General features: G+C 43.6%; 2 protein-coding genes across 9 annotated transcripts in view; one reads left to right on the top strand and one right to left on the bottom strand.

Moving 5' to 3' along the window:
- Window positions 1–7,635, bottom strand: part of CENPO (centromere protein O) — a 138,071-nt gene extending 130,436 nt beyond the window's left edge. The window contains exons 1-3 of one of the 7 annotated variants that reach the window (XM_078649920.1): window positions 7,199–7,368; window positions 5,776–5,897; window positions 2,351–2,432 (exon numbers count right to left, since the gene is read on the bottom strand). In XM_078649920.1, coding sequence (XP_078506046.1) covers window positions 2,351–2,432; window positions 5,776–5,897; window positions 7,199–7,214 — 220 coding nt within the window. In that variant the 5' untranslated portion in view covers window positions 7,215–7,368. The other 6 variants (XM_078649927.1, XM_078649924.1, XM_078649923.1 and 3 more) reach the window with 6 other exon arrangements.
- A 114-nt stretch (window positions 7,636–7,749) lies between these two features.
- Window positions 7,750–15,607, top strand: PTRHD1 (peptidyl-tRNA hydrolase domain containing 1). Of its 2 annotated transcripts, none has more exons than XM_078649928.1 (3): window positions 7,750–7,869; window positions 13,624–13,957; window positions 14,961–15,606. In XM_078649928.1, the coding sequence occupies exons 2-3, from the start codon at window positions 13,736–13,738 to the stop codon at window positions 15,129–15,131; spliced, it is 393 nt and encodes a 130-aa protein (XP_078506054.1). In that variant the 5' UTR covers window positions 7,750–7,869; window positions 13,624–13,735; the 3' UTR covers window positions 15,132–15,606. The 2 variants fall into 2 exon arrangements, with proteins under 2 accessions (XP_078506054.1, XP_078506055.1); XM_078649929.1 differs by lacking the exon at window positions 7,750–7,869 and adding an exon at window positions 10,325–10,444 and having other exon boundaries at window positions 14,961–15,607.
- The last annotated feature ends 695 nt before the right edge of the window (window positions 15,608–16,302 follow it).

Genomic DNA, 16,302 nt, shown 5'->3' with positions numbered 1-16,302 from the left:
GCTAGGTCATGAAAACGTTGCACCATATAGCCCTGAATGACAATATCTCTCATTCCCACCATAGCCATCAGTTCTTCCTTTTCATCAATGCAGTGGGCCCCAGTGAGGATATCAGGGTGGAAATCCCTCCTTCACGCCTCTACCCCTGGGCCACTTGGTGAGTAGATCCACGCTCAATGGTGGATCTTTTGGTCTGTCTCTGATATAGTGGAGTAGTAACAGATGCAGCTTTGCATATACTGACTCAAAACTCCCTTTGAAAATCCTCAAAGGCATTTATTGGGCCTTTTCTGATCGATTTTAAGAATCTTCATGTTAGCGTTGAAGTTTCATGTTTTGTTCCTCTAAGGTTTGGAAGATTGCCCAAATGTGAAGCTGCTTTTCAGGTCTTAGAACCCATTGTAGGATATCTTGAGTACGTTATAGTGAATCTGCATGCAAGTCACGATTGGCAGATGATTGGCTTTGCAATGGAAATTTTTGGGTCTGTCTTTTTGTGGATTTAGCCATTAGCTGTTCTTTCACTGAAGAGTCCCTTATTTATTGGCAGCCATGGTGATATTATGTTTTCACTCAATAGGGGCTATGGATAAAGGCAGTAAACTGTAGTAGCATCTCCCAATAAATCGCAAAACTGTCACGTTTTTGTCAAAATGCCAGACTTTCATCCATAGAAATATCGACCTGCTTCCACTGCTTAGACTTCCCAAGCTTCTTCACTGATCAAAAAGTGCTCACTGACCATCTTGTTTGTTAATCTTCAAATAAATCTTTTGTGCACAACCTTGCTAGTGCATAGTTGCTTGGTAGGGTCTATCAGGCTTGTGTTTGTTGTCAGAGTACATTGAAAAGAGTTTTGCTTCAAAGGTCACTTCTCTATATTCATGTGCTGGGTTAGTCACTTGTTGCTTCTGTTAGAGTATATATATATATACACACACACACACACTTCAGTTACAATTCATTTTCAGTGACTGCTATATATATATATCCATGCCACTCTGCATGTTGCATATATTGCCTTTTTATACTGTATGGCACCAGCAGTTGTTGAGGTAGTCTGAGTCTTTCCAGAAGCTCTACGCAGTTTTTGACCCCCAGAAGTACAAATAGCACATGTACCCTCTCTCAACTGAATCATTTGCTTGGAACAAATACCCACATTAATACCTCAATCTTTGGCTTCTAACACGACTCTCACCAGCATGAGTAACTACGCTCTGTACTGCTGCGTTACCTTTGTCACATGACCGCTGATTATCCAGTTTTGACCCAGGGTTGTATCTCGTCGATCAGTGCAAGGAGTGGATATTCCTCTTTCTGGTTGTTATTGTTCTAATTGAGGAGTGCCATTGGGCTGTTCATTAAGACTGTTTAAATTATATGTAGCACCTCTGGCCATTTTTTCAGGTTTGCATTCTAATCCTATGCCATGGATAACTAAACTGCCATACAAACAGCTGACAATCGGGGTGACAACCATTGAATGTTTTCACAATTGCTAAACTTCCATTGGTCTTTAAATGCAAATAAGTGCAATAAAATTGAATGACAAAACAGATCTTCTGGCTCTTCTGGTCAGCTGCCTGGTGTACAAAATCTTTGGGACTGTCTTTCCCTCAACCTGTGTGTAAGGTTTCTGCCTTGATACGTCCTACACTCATCAAGTCAATGAAACTGCCGTTGATGTTATGAACATTAAGAAAAATATTTTCTCTCATCCCCAGTCAGAGTACAAAAACAGTGGTGTAGGTCATTATTACATCTCAGTTGGACAAAAAAATGCCTGGTTCCAAGGATGCCTCAACACTTCATTACAAGTCTTCAAACCATTCAGAAGTCAGTGGTCTTAATCAGTGTTCTCTATCTTCTAACAGTTGATGAGCCCCACAGGCTTCCAAGCCAGAAGGTGGCGGACTTCAAAAGCTCTCCCATCTTCCTCTGTGGCAGGGGCCCATAATTTATTCAGCCTAGTCTCCTTTGACTATGTAGCCATAATCCTGTTCCTATTCTCGGGTATGTAGATTCTGCCATACTGACACCGACAGACTTTTGACCGCTCTGCGCCAAAGCTTAGGAATGAAATAACTTTCCAACTTCAGATATAAAGCAATCTATATATTGGTGATCAGGAGACAGCCTAAGACCTAACTTTCCACAGAATAATTTGCTCTGCAACCATTAGCCACTTTTTCTAGAACAAGGACTCCTAATTTTTATAGTAGCATACTTGGGTTAAATTCCACTGACAAGTGTAAATTAGCCATCACGTATGGCTTGCAAGGAAATACATCAAACTCAGTAACCAAACAGAAAACAATTCCAACACGTATTGCATATGTCAACTTACCATCTCGAAGATGAGTTGCTGCTTGATCCATTCTCACTACTTGTGTACAGGTACAAAGGTGTGTCAATGAGGTACCTCTTTCCTAAAAAAAAAATAAAAAAAACATATGCAAGATAACCATGCTGCCACCTAAAGAGGAGTGACACATGCTTGCAATAACAAATAAAATTACATTAATAATGGAGCATCAGGGGGCCGGCTTGAAATGGTATTTAGTTTATTTCAAGTTTCAGCATGGATACCACAATTAAACCCACTGCGTTGCCCATCTTGGAATGGTGTAACACTGAAAATATGGGAAATACCAATCCAGGACAGTGGTCTGGTAAAGAGATTGTGGTCTCAAGAGATGCTGCAATCTGCAGTTGAGATGAACGGCAACAAGAAGCCAGATAGCAATGTTTGAAGAGCTGTAACATGCCCTAAAAATAAAAAGGAGAAAGAAAAACAGAGGCAAACGTAAAATGAAAGGCATGGCCCACCAGTCCTGGCACAGAAGTGTTAATTTTCAGTGGATGTACATGAGATCACAAAAATGCTGTGACACATAGGGTAACAGAGTTGGTGTTAGAAGTATCTGACCTATTACCCCATTCTGAATGTTATCATGGGTAAAAGTAGCTTGCTTCAGTTATTGTGGGTTATTGGAGGTAATGCGAAGAAATATGTTTAACAAACTTGCTTCTGAAATAATTCACGCTGTCCATGATAGAGAAGTGATTTCCGTAAGCAAAAGCGATCGCCGTGAAAGCGAAAGTCATCGCGATGACGCGCTCTGTGCTCAGCACGGGAGGGATGCGCCCGCAGCAGTGTTGATTGCAGAGGTGGAGCTAAGCATGCGCGCTTAGGCGCGTAACCGAAAGCTGGTGGCCGGCAACAGCCTTTGGAAGCATTTCCAAAAGCCACTGACTAAATGTCTCGCAGAGCAGCGCATGCGCTGACTCAGCGAGACCTAAAAAGAACAATTAATTGACAGAATGCAGAACAATGTCGTACATTCACCCCAGTACAGAAATCTGGGCCTAAATAGATCTTTTTTTTGCTCACCATGCAATTTCAGTTTGGACCCAGCCATATGCAAATCAGTCTTGACCCTGATCTGCGCCCAATGGGAACAGTCCAGCCCGAACTGCCAGGCCAGGTCCTCCCTGGACTGGAAACAAGCATCCTAGGACTGGTTTCTGGGTTTCACCCCTCATCAGCAAGGATAGCTTGACTCAAGTGGCATGGAGAGCATGGGACCGTCCATTATTTGTTTGCATAGTAATGCATAATAAAACAGCTTTAAATTTGTGTTAATTTGATACATGTATAAATCGGTATAGCATGAGTACCGAAAATAGAAGCGAAGGGGCTGAACAGAGGATATGGTGTAACGGCCAGAACAGCCGACCTTGGAGCTGCGGTTCGAGTCTCAGCGTTGGCTCAACATTTTGTATAAGCATGCTAAAAAACATGCAGACGGGCGGAGAGGGTTGGATATTGCTGATCTGTCTCCAGGGGCATCTTTGGGTGGTCTAGGGGTGGGGTGTAGGTCTAGAGGGAGGGTGGGCTAGGATGGGCAGGTCAATTTTCTTATTGTGACTGTATGTACATGTATCATTTATTGTCGATGGACTTCTGATGCTATTGATGTGCTATGTTTTGGAGCTGGTTTTTATGTAATAAAAAGATTTTTTTTAAAAACATGCAGACGACATGCATGCTTCAAATGCGGGCAGGTTTGCGATATAAAATTGTATTTATTGTCTGTGTCTGTGTGTATGATGGAGTACAAAGAATAAGAACAAAGTGTATGCTTGATGAGTGCCTGATTGTTTTGGATCCTTAGCACTACTGCAGAATTTAATTTACTTCCTATAGAGGAAAATAGATGTATAACCATACCCATTCATGCTTCGTCCAGCGTAGTCATGGGAATTATAATTTAGGACTATTGTCTTGACTCAGGAGTAGATGAGTGAGTGGACAGGTGACCGAATGAGTGCATAAGAGGGCAAGTCAGTGAGTGAAAGAGTAAGCAAGTCCGTGAATGAGCGATTGTGCAGGTGAACGCGTGACAAAGAGGTCTGCATGACAAGTGGGTCAATGTATTGGTAAGTGAGAGAAAAAGCAAACGGATGAGTAATTACAAACACATGAGAGTGATTGCTCGATAAATGTGTTCGAGAACGTCTGGTGACCAGGTGAGTGGAGAAGTGCATGGATGAGTGTGTGAATAACATAATTAATAAAGGGAATTGAACAGATTTGTGGGCACAGTGCTTGGGGGTATGTTCATTAACCGGCTCCTTCAACCTTATTTACAAACGAGTCAACCGAGTGATTGTCAAGCGCCATGGGAATGAGGCATTCCTGGGACAGGCTGGACAACAACGGAATTCACCGAGATTTCCAGGTTTTAACCAATGTTGAAGGGTCAGAGAGCTGTTTATGATTAAATAAGGCACCACCTCCTGTGGCAGTAAAAGTAGATGTGGTCGCTGGTGTGCAGTGCTGTACTACACAGTATTTTCTATTCCGTCTTCCCATATAAACTGCGTAGGTTCAGAAAGATGCGCTGCGCCAAAATAACCACGAGAGCGAGTCCTCCCCAAGCAACATGCCCATGCCCCGTCTGCAGCGCATCACAACACAGACGCTTCCCCCACTAATGTAGCAAGGAGAGAGGACGCCCAGTCTCCATCTGTCCACACTTGCGCACCTCAGCCAGTGATTACGTTCCTTATTGTTTTGTTTCTAATCGTTACATGCTGACTTGGAGGCTTGGGAGGGCAACGCCTTGACAAAACAAGTATAAAATCTTATGCATCCAATGGCTTAGGTGTGCAGCCCAAGGCAATGCATCCTAGATGAATGAACCGGGGAGAGAGTGTCCCTCCACCTAGATGCAAGAAAGAAAGGTGGCTCAGTGAGCTGAATGCTTGCCACTTACAAAGTGCATTGTAGGTCATGAATTGAAATACCGTCTGGATAGACCAAACTTTCCATCCTTTCGATCAGTAAATTCTAAGATAAATTGGATAAAAGGAATGTGTCATTTACAACAGTTAGAAATGGCAGAAATGTGGTTGTAGCATTATTAAACAGATTTGTTACTATTAGAGTGCGGTGCTGCTCAAATGCAGGTGGCTCCAAGTCTCCCTATTCTCTCCAACAATTACACCGTGAAAAGCTCAAATGCAAGGAATTTCAAAAGCTAAAGAACTGTGAATGACTGACATGGTTTTGTTGTAGATAAGCAATCATAGCTTGAGTAAAGTGGAAATGTGCAATAACGTAAGTGCTTTGATGCTTTGTCAGGGGTAGTAAGCGCTATATAAACACAATTACAACGCAATACAACCTACTTTGGTATGGGCGGCAGTGCTACTTCTGATAACCCATGCATGTGAGTTGGGGTGTGATAACTTTGCCTTCCTGACATTATTGCGCTTAAAGAGGCTTAGTGCCTCGCTGTTAAACCGGAGCCTCAAAGGATAGAGGCATCTGCGGGATTCGCTCAAGCCCCAAAACAGCTGAAGTTGCAGCAAGCAGCCCTTTATACCTAGAGCAAAACAAGAAGAGTACTGTAAATTGCTGCAAGGGGCAGGATAGCAAATGTCATGTAACAAACAGACGTGCAGACCTTGGAGCAGGGTTCGAGTCTCCGAACTGCATCCTGTACAAGCACGCTTAAAATGTGTGCTAACACAAAAATATTAAATCAAAGACAAACTAGTAAAGTGAAGGTAAGCAGTAAACACCGTCTTGAAAGGCATGCTCTCAGGATATTAAAAACAAGATATGTAAAGGTAAACAGTAAACGCTCTGCAGCTTTAACCTAATAAAGTAAAGGTAAGAAGGAAATACTGTGTAGAAATGCATGCTATTCTGATAATATTAAAAACAAGATAAATAAAAGGTAAACAGTAAACGCTATGCAGTCTTAACCTGATAAAAGAAATTCCACCAGCAAAAGCGGATGGGAATGAGTACTTGGGCCATTGTACAATGATAAGCCTGGTGTGGTGGCCTAGTGGGCCAATGCGCTCATTGAAGGGGCCTGTGTTTGACCTCACTGTTACAGGTTAAAATACAGGTTAAAATCCTGGTGGGTCCACTCAGCCTTTCATCCTTCTGAGGTCACTAAAATAAGTACCATTGAGTTGGGTAACAATAAACATCTGTTACTTTGCGCCAAGATACCCTTTTGGGTGATTGTGAGCTTTAGAAATACACGTTATCTTATAAGAGAAACACACAAGGAACAACAGGAAATAAATCGCTTCAACCAATAGAAACGGAAGAAAAGAAAAGTAAAGTGTCAAGTATAAATAAGAAGGAAGTGTAGGATGCAAACCCCTTTTAAAATATATTAAATACAATAGATTTTGTAAGCGCTGTGCAGACAAAACCTAAAAAACAGAGAGTAATGGCAAAGTGTGAGAAAATCGATATTGCCAGTCCAGCTACATGTCAGTCCTCTGCCCAGAACTTGCCAGCCTTCTAATATATGGAGGTTTTGATGGCATTACTTTCAAGTATACCGATGAGTCAAGGCCAGTTTTAGACACTCAAGTTGCAAGAAGGTGGTTTCCTCTGATAATTAAAACGAAGTCTTTATTATCACGCTTGTCTAATCGTGAAGCATCACTAAATATACACGGTAATATCACACATCAGCATGCCAGGACTGTAGAAATGGGAAGCAAAAGCAAACTGAAACCATGACAGCTCTTAAGAATCCGAAATCACGCGTCTGGGGATTAGCGCCTTACCTCCCACCCCTGTCAAGGAATCTTAAAACAAGTTTTCCTTTTCTTCCGTCTTTTACCGCCTTGTTACAAACAACTAAACGACCCTTACGCCAATGGGGCAACATTCACTCGGGTGGTTAATCTCTGGCGATGAACAGGCTAGGATGCTGAACACGACTGCAAACTCCACAGCCCTGGGATGCTGTGAGGCTTCAGCATGACCAGTGGGAACCTGTTCGAAGAAACCGCCCTCTCCACTGCCCAGTAAAACAGAGCCCCGGCCCGCCTACCGTCCCGGAAGAACTGCACAGCAGGCCGGAAGTGGTGCCCCATCCCCACTTGGACTGGTATCATCTGTTTGTATTGATGAGGGTTTGGCACCTGAAGTTGCGGCCCAGCTACACGATGGCCGGCACTTCAGGTTCTATGCCACTGTTCTATGTTTACCAACACTTCCTTCGACCCGGAAGTGGTGTCCCATCCCCACGTGGACTGGTATCATCTGTTTGTATTGTTGAGGGTGAAGTTGCGGCCCAGCTACACGTTGGCCGGCACTTCAGGTTCTATGCCGCTATCCTGTGTTTACTAACACGTCCGTCGACCCGGAAGCGATGCCCCAGCCGCTCCTGGGCCGGTACTGTACGTTTGCCTAGGAAAGGGTGTGGCACCGGAAGTTGTAGCCCAGTAGCATGCTGGCCGGCACTCCAGGCTGTCTCGGAGGAGAGCTGCAAGCTGTGGACCGAGAACTGCTGGTTCAGCTGCACGGGCCACGTTTTCAAGGTTTGTACCCTCTCGCCGAGAACCGCCAGAGCAACATTTGCCTGCTTTAAAGGGGCGAGAACTGCTGTCATGCAGAACAGAAACAGCATTTGAGAAGCGAGCATGTTCATGCTCGTTTCTTAGAGTCTGACAGCTTCACAATAAGTCACGTTAGTAAAATGTACAATGAAGGACATTTATTTATTTATTTTATTTTATAAAGTTTTATATAACCACAGAGACTTCGTTACAATGTACTTATCGCATGGATTGTTATGGGTATATAGCGCTTCCTAGCCTTAACTAGGAGCTAATGCAGTTTGGGATAACACGCTACGGGTTTCCAGGCATTAGAAATGTATGTAGTCATGCGTACTGAATGTTATGTAGTTCGTGCATAGAGATTACAGGATTGCAGTTGCCATGCTGTTCTTGTTAATTATATTGATGTTTCAGAATGTTACGCAAAAAGAAATACGGGGAAGTTCACAATATTAGTAGAAATCTACAGCAGAGGGTCTACTAACATGTGAGAGTGTAGCTAATTTGTTTATTGTGCGCATCTGGGCAATATCATTCCTATTCACCTTCCTTCCATTCAGAGCAGAAATCAAGGGTAGACCGACGGTGTCTACCCACTATTTTCAGACGGTGGGCGTTGTGAACCCTGCCAAGAGGTTGGACCCACAGAAATATGCTGAACTTGTTCTGGTATAATTATCAGACACCAGGATAATTTCAGAAGCACCTGAAAGTTGTCTGCTTTGGTTTTAAGCACCAACATGCAGGGGCTTATCAGATTCCTGCTTGTCAATAACAAAAGCCAAAGTTAAGGGTTCATCAGGCCTCCTTTTGTTGGAGTATCCTGACTGGGAGCTATAAGGAGCGTCATAAGTGGAGAAGTGTGACTGAATGGTTAGAGCGGCAGACCCTGATGCAGATGTCTAGCCCGGGATCAGGGTTCAATTCCCCACCTCGGCAGGCCTTGGGCTCAAAATTCCACGGACCTGACAATTCTCGCCTCGGTGCCGATTCCAATCATGGAGTCCCACTCTGCAACTCTGGGCAATAGCTTGCTTAATCTCCACAACGGCCCCCAACAACGCTAAGGATGCCTGGCCTCCACCTTGGGGGTGCCCAGGAGGGGACACCTCACAGGGAAAGCCAGGATGGGTTCCACAGCGGTATTTGTACAAGCGCCTTGAGACCCTTGCGGGTGAGTAGTGCGCTATACAAGTATCAATTTTTACCTAGATGCATTGGAGGGGAATCAAAGGCTCACAGCTGATCACTTCACAGGTACTTGAGAGAGGCATGCTTTTGACTTTCTTCAGTCCATGAATATAAGATATGTACATGCACTGTAAGAATGTCAGATGTGTTAGTTTGTCCCAGTATTTACACTAATAACAATTTAAATACCACTATTGTATTTTGCACTTCAGCACTACTCATCCTAATGCAAGGTGTCAGAGTGGTTTACATCACACACACATTATACATTGACAATAAATCATGTGTGTAAATCAATGTACAGGATGTGTTACATAAGACAGTGAGTGTTACAAGGTGTAGGCGTCACATGTCCTTCATAGCTCACTGCGGTATAGTAGAAGGATTAAAATTTATGAAGTGCAAGTCACAAAAGGATTTTTTATTAAATGCAGTTACCAACTTACCCATTTACATAAAATACAAATCTGTCATCTCTGTGTTACATAATGTGTTTTGTAGGAGACCTATTAACCATCTATGCAGCTTTGATTCAAAACTGGGACTAGACAAAACACAGATTTCTCCAGCAAATACGTTATCCTCCAGAGTTATCTTACCATTCTTATTATTCCCTGAGATTTAGCTGCCACACAAAGATCTCTGCAGCAGGTGCCTTAACCTAATAAGATATTTTAAAATACAGACTTTGCACCCAATTAAGCATAACAGATTTACTGCCACATTTCTCATTGTTGCCAATTTCTTTGTGGCAGGGTTTTAAAAAATCAATGTATAAGTTGAGGCCCAGATTTTGCGTTGAGGTTGCATCCATTTTTGGGCACAACCCCAACGCAAAATATAATTTGTTAAATATTGTAATGCACTCAAATGTACTGATGATAGAACTGCTGAACATATGTGAGGTCTTAAGATCTGATGGCACTTCCTGGGAGGTCATAGGTTGTAAAGCCACTTCCTGTGATGCCACGTGCGGTGTCAAGCGCCGTTATGTCACACGTGATGTCATGCGCCTTGATGCCACTTGTATATTACCCAACTTGGTTAGTCCGCCCATTTCTCTTTTTTAGGACTTGTGTCATGATTCCATTGGACCCACAGGCTACCTTGTCGAACCCCTCCCAACCCTGCCCCATTGCAGGCTATAAATTTGAGTGTTTTTTCTTCCTACTTCAGCTTGGTCAAGTCATGTGCCGTATCAATTAGGGAACTTCCCTTGTGATCTGTCTGATCTATTTAACCTACTTTCTTAAGATTTCTAGGTAAAGGGCAAAAAGGTTGGAGGCATCCTTCTGTGTTGTCCTACCTATTTGGTATGACTGCCTAGGACCCAACCCCCCTACCTGTCAAGGACAAACACTGGGTAAGTAGTTCATAAAACTTCTCAAACATGTACTTCACATTTAATCTACCAATAAAACAGGCTATCAGGTTGTAGAGGGGCCTCCAGGTAGATACTAAAAGAGCCCAGGAAGCCTATGTGTCTCAGATATAATGGTTTCCCCCACAAAAACTCCAGATAATGTTTATGAGGCACACCCTCTCCCACCAACCTAGGTGGCCTTGCTTCATCATCTGGTTTGCTTAATTTGTCGGAAATTATTATAGGGACAAATGGGCTCTCTGTTTTCAGGGAGAACATTTTAGGATGCAGGAGGGTATCCTATAATTAAAGTTAAAAACCCCTGTAGAAATTCATACTCCTTCTTTATTCCGGGAAAACTAAAGGTATGGTTAAAAAAACCTGATCAGGGATGTTTGGTATAAATACTGTTCCTGCAAACCACTGGTCCTGTTAAAAACAGGGAGCCCATTTGTCCCTATAATAATTTCTGGCAAATGTGGCAAAGCCAGTGATGAGACATGCCACCTAGACTGGGGGGAGAGGTTTGCCATACAATTTTGCTTCGAAACGCATATGGTTGTTACACGTGTGCTTCCTGGACTACTGCAGTATCTACACAGAGGACCCTCTACGTCCTGATTTCCTCTTTTTTTTTAGAACATATATAGATATATTTGGGAGGAGGCCGTTAAGGACGGGGCATTCTTTCCCCTTCCGCCCCGGAATATTGTTCTTCTCATTTTAACCATAACAGGGTAAGGACAGTTTCCCAGGGATTTCGCCTGCAGCCAACTTAGGTGGGGTTTGCTACCCCTGGTGACTCCCACTTAAGTTCCAACTGGGAGAAGATATTTCACTCCTAGGTTGCGCCAATAGCCAATTCCTAAAAAGAGAGATAATCACTCCTCAGTCAGACCCACTACAAATCCACCTGGGAGGAATTATTCACTCCTGGGTTGAGCCCACTGCTAACTTAATTCAGGAGCATTTATTCACTAATTGGTAGAGCCCACAGGAAATTTCAGCTGACAGAAGATGGTCACCCCTGGGCTGAGCCCATTGCCAAAATCCAAAAAACAAAACAAAGACAGCTGCCGTATGATAATTCCTACATGGTACCTGTGCTACAGTGTCTCTCAACATAGAGAAGTTAATGAGCAGAGCACAGTGAATGTGCATGGGGGTCAGATTGCCAGAATGATCCCCTGACCCTCCGGTCTTCCACTTTAACCAATGTGGGTCTTCCCATGCCACTGTGATCCCCATTGTGAACCCTCACTGTAACTCCCACCTCCTACTCACCCTTCTGCCCCTCAACCTTTTCTAAGTAGCATGCTTCGCAGATGGAAACCACTTATGCACCCTGCTAAATCCTGATGTGCTCATAAACCCCCCGCACAACAAGCATGTATAGAGGTGATGTTTACAGATGGATCCGACCCATCTCCCTTACACACAAACAGATATGGGCCTCACTGTGCCAAGTTCCAATCATCATTCAATAGACAAGTGTTAGACCTGCAGAAATACATTGGCTAATACAGACGTATCACTTCTTTCATCATTTTTTCAAACTTTGAATGTTCAAGTGTCAAAAGAACCCTCCCCTTTTGCAAAAAGCATCCTGTTTGATTTCTATTCTCACATCAATTATAGTCTTTTATAGCAGTAGTTCCAAAAGAATCCCCCCCTCCACATACCCAGTCTATTCCGACCTTTTCTGGGCTGTCGCCCCAGATTTCACTGCCAGCAGGGTCCTAATGGTACCCACTCTAGGATTATCCATGTACGTGCATTATATCAGGTCCAAATATTATAATCCCCTATCCGATGTTGTGTCAAATCTATCCTTTTTCTGTGGAGTAACTGCAGGCTCTTGAACCCAATCTCCTATTTCCTCTTCCTCTGTCTTACGGTGATAGCCAGAAAAAAATAAGTGAGGCCCCTCTTACCTCCAGTATTGCCAGAGAGCTCTTGTGCATGAGCAGCACCATGCCATGCAAAAAGTTTACCCATTGTTGATACTTGGATCACTGAGATAGGCATCAGCAGTGGAATGAAGAAGTGGTACTTAAGTCACGGAATGCACTACCCCTTCATCTTCTGTCCACTGAAATGGTAAAACCTTTTGGAATGGTCTGCAATGTGTTTGTTCCCTAAATATGTTCATGTTGTCTGGTTGTAATTGCAACATGTTGGTGTCCCGTCGCCATTCATTGCAAAAGTACACATTGCCAGTTGCAACAACATTACATTTGGCATGGCTTCCTACATTTTATATGGCATGTTTGGTAAGGCACATCCTACAATAAGATGAATGGATCAATTTAAACATGTAATTTCTTGACAACTATTTTACAGACAAACATATTTTTCTCCGCATCTCATCTATTATGTCCTCTTCTCAATCATTCCTTAACTTTAAGGTGTCATCCTGCTTTATAGAGACCTAAAATCCTCCTACTGCTCTGACCAAGATCATTACTGCTTACAGGACCCAACAAACACCACATGGAATTGAGGAACACTATAACTAGGTGCCAAGACCATTCTCCCATACAGAACTAACTGTCCCCCGACACCTCAAAGTCCTCTCTCATTTCTGCAAAAGTCATAAGTTTATCTTCTGAAAAGAGGTTCCCAAATGTATGAATTCACTATTCGTAGGCGATTCTTCACATATATCACTGGCTGGTGTCGTAAACAGGTCTCCTACCCTGAAGTGAACACAGGGCATTATGGAGATCCAGACTAGAACTACTGCCTCTCATCCACGTTTGTTGAACCTATTATCTCTGTGTATGTCTGGTAGACTGTTACTTTGCAGCAGAAGGTTCTCTCCTGATTCCAGGTGCATTCTCCCAGTAGTTTTTATGCACTTCCTTCTGGAGTCATTCATTGTACCCTTTACTGTAGATGTGCTATGGTAGAATGCTGTTTTATAGCTAGAAGCCAAACACTTCCCGTCTAATTGTTTTTAATGCTGTGGCTCGTTTTCCCATCTCATCCCAGACTAGCTTGCACAGCATTTTGTACCCATCTCTGATACTGTAACAATTCAACTGAATACAATATGCAGATTTGTGAAATTGTTGATAACTGAAATCTGTATTACATGTACACAAAAATGATGGTGTAAATGGTGTTGTACCTCTGCACTATGTTTGTAATTTAGCATTACTATTATCTCTTCACAGGAAACTCTACGCTTAAAGACAAGCACTTAAATAACTTACCAGATAGCATCAAAACAGGCTGTCTTCTATGCCATTGGAGGTTTGGAAAGGGTCTGCTGAAATTAGTTATTAGATGGCGGCGGTCGTAGCAGGTGGCAGTGGTGGTGCACCCCAACGTCTCGTTCAGTATGTGGTAGTGCGCGGAGACCTACAGAAGGTCCTGGCGTGGCCACTCGGGGCCCTCGTGGCACAGGCTTGTCATGCAGCCACAGCAGCTATACATCTCCACTACAGCCACCCACACACATGTGCCTATCTGCAAGAGTTGGACTGCATGCACAAAGTAGTGCTAGAGGTAAGTGTCGTAACAAGTCATGAATGAAAAAAATAACTTATGCCACAGGTAAAAGGTAGCAGTGCCTGGAATAGGAAATAGAGACTTAAGAGGCACAAGTTTAAAAAGAAGGCTTTTTTAAGTGTGCCAAATAAGAGTTGGAATCTTGCCTGTAGCACGTGCTCAGTTCCACCAAATACCAATACAGAATTAAAGCACAGGAGAGGATCATGGGTGACCCCTTCTTCCAGCACCCATCTTACCCGAGGGGCAGGTAGTTTTTGAGTTCTTAGTACAAGAATTAGCTCTGCTGACAGAGCTCATTTTCACTATTACTTAAAAAAAAATTTAAACAAAAAAGTTTTATTGAACCAAACAATCACATTGGCAGTTGTGACATGAAGCATACATTGATGTTACGAGCATTTAAATACATAGGATCAAATATACATTTCCTATATAGGCAGTAATACTTCCCTTTCACCGTCAGTTACAATTCCACTCAAGTACTCTATCTTAATCCCCTTCTTCCTCACTATCTGAACTATTTATGTCCTCCTCCGGCAGCGGTTCGCATAACTCCCCTCGGAAAACATTCCAGGGAGTCCAGATTTTATTCCACTTGCGTGGGCTCCCCCTGCTTGCGTACACTGTGCGTTCTGTAATCATTACCAGGTCCATGTTTTTACACCACGTTGCCAACGTGGGCAGATCTGCCGCGCCCCATTTCTGTGCAATATCTCTTTTTGCAATCATAATGCCTATCGTGCCCCAAATCTGTCCGTGTCGAGTGAGGTCGTTTGGGTCCCATATATTCAGAATGCATTTTCGTGGTTCAGGTAGAAGGGATATTTCTAGTACTATTACTTTTGGTAATAGTAAGTTTACCTCACCAATTTGCTATACGTCTTGTTTACAAAGACCTATGTACTTAACTTGGTGTTGGCATCTTGCTTTGATTCATCTTATTGAAGTACAATGTAAATGGGTATTGATGATAAACTCTTTATTTTCACTCTTTCAGGCACCAGATGAAGGATCCTTGACCACATTAGCTGGGACATTGACGCAAGAAAACATTGACCACAAAGTGTGGATTGAGCAGCCAGAGAACATTGCTACATGCATAGCCCTGAGACCTTATCCAAAGGAGGAAGTCCACCGATATTTCAAAAAGCTCAAACTCCTCAAGTGACAGCTAAAGTTTACTTCTTTGTACTGAAAATGCAGTTTCATACTGCATGTTGTACATTTGCCATTGTCAGGCACTGAAACAATGATGGAAAGGCAGTCATGAGAGAAATCTAGAATACTGTTTACAATTTGCTATTAAAATAGTAATAAAATGAACATCTATTATATTGAGAAAAACTGTAGATCCTTAATATAATTATTTCGAGGGGTTTTAAATAATGAACAAAGAATCTTGGCACAACCATAGCTCCCATTCTGTGGGCACGGTGGCTGGTAGCTTTAGTCAGGGAGAATTTGTGGCTGTAGGAAGAGTTTCAGCTTTTGCAGCAGAGTGGTATGGAAGATCCCTAAGTGGTGGAGGCATTTTGTCTCCCTAAAGTAGAAAGCCGTGCAGACCTGCTGGTGCAGGGAGGGTCGGGGAAGGCAGTAAGCAGGGGCTGAGGCTGAGCACGGCCTATATGCCGGGCCTCTGACGGAGCGGCGGAAGAAATTTTCGAATGCTCACCGCCGCACCCGAAAGTTATAAAGAGCGGGGAGAGGGAGTGGAGGCGGTGATGATGAGCTAGTTGGGGCTCTGCTGGTCTAGGCAGTAGGAGAATAGCAACCCCATAATGAATGGAGGTGGGAAGGCGTATGCTGGAGGGAGGGGTGGGGGCAGAGATATGGACAAAATGGTGCAGCCCCGGGCAAAGCATGCCACAGTGCCTGGCTGGGGGCAGAAGGTAGTGACAGGCTGGGAGGGCAGAGAGTCCCTGGCAGCACAAAGCAGGAGATTGCCCCACCAGAAGGAAAGTGCACTGTTTCAGTGGGACATAGTGTCAGGTGATGAAATGAATGGGGCTCAGGGGAAGGGACGCAGAAAACTGGCAATAACGATAGCAGCAGGAACGCAGGGAAGTTTACAGGAAGAGAACAGCATATTCTCAGAAAGAGGAGGCGGTTGGCATGCTTCTTCAGCGGGCAGTGGGGTAACCCATGCTGGAGTGGAGTGATGGGGAGAAGGGAGAGCAGGATTTGCATGCAAAAGAGGGGGTACTAGGGAATATTCCAAGTTTAGACATGTGTACGAAATGCGGTCAGACATCCCCTCATACATTGTGGGGGCTATGCAGGAGGACCACAGGGAGCTCAAGAGGCCCAGTGGCAGCAACCAGCGCAGAGCGTAAGGGGGG

Source organism: Lissotriton helveticus, chromosome 6 (genome assembly GCF_964261635.1).
Source record: "Lissotriton helveticus chromosome 6, aLisHel1.1, whole genome shotgun sequence".
In the NCBI taxonomy this organism is placed as follows: Eukaryota; Metazoa; Chordata; class Amphibia; order Caudata; family Salamandridae; genus Lissotriton; species Lissotriton helveticus.
Note: the sequence above shows the minus strand (reverse complement) of the source record. Positions and strands in the feature narration are given on the sequence as shown.

What these genes read in the sequence shown, in the direction of transcription:
- PTRHD1 (XM_078649929.1), top strand. Translation starts at nt 13,736, where the DNA reads ATGGCGGCGGTCGTAGCAGGTGGCAGTGGTGGTGCACCCCAACGTCTC. An exon ending in TGCACAAAGTAGTGCTAGAG is followed by an intron (nt 13,958 to 14,960) that starts GTAAGTGTCGTA and finishes TCACTCTTTCAG; the next exon opens with GCACCAGATGAAGGATCCTT.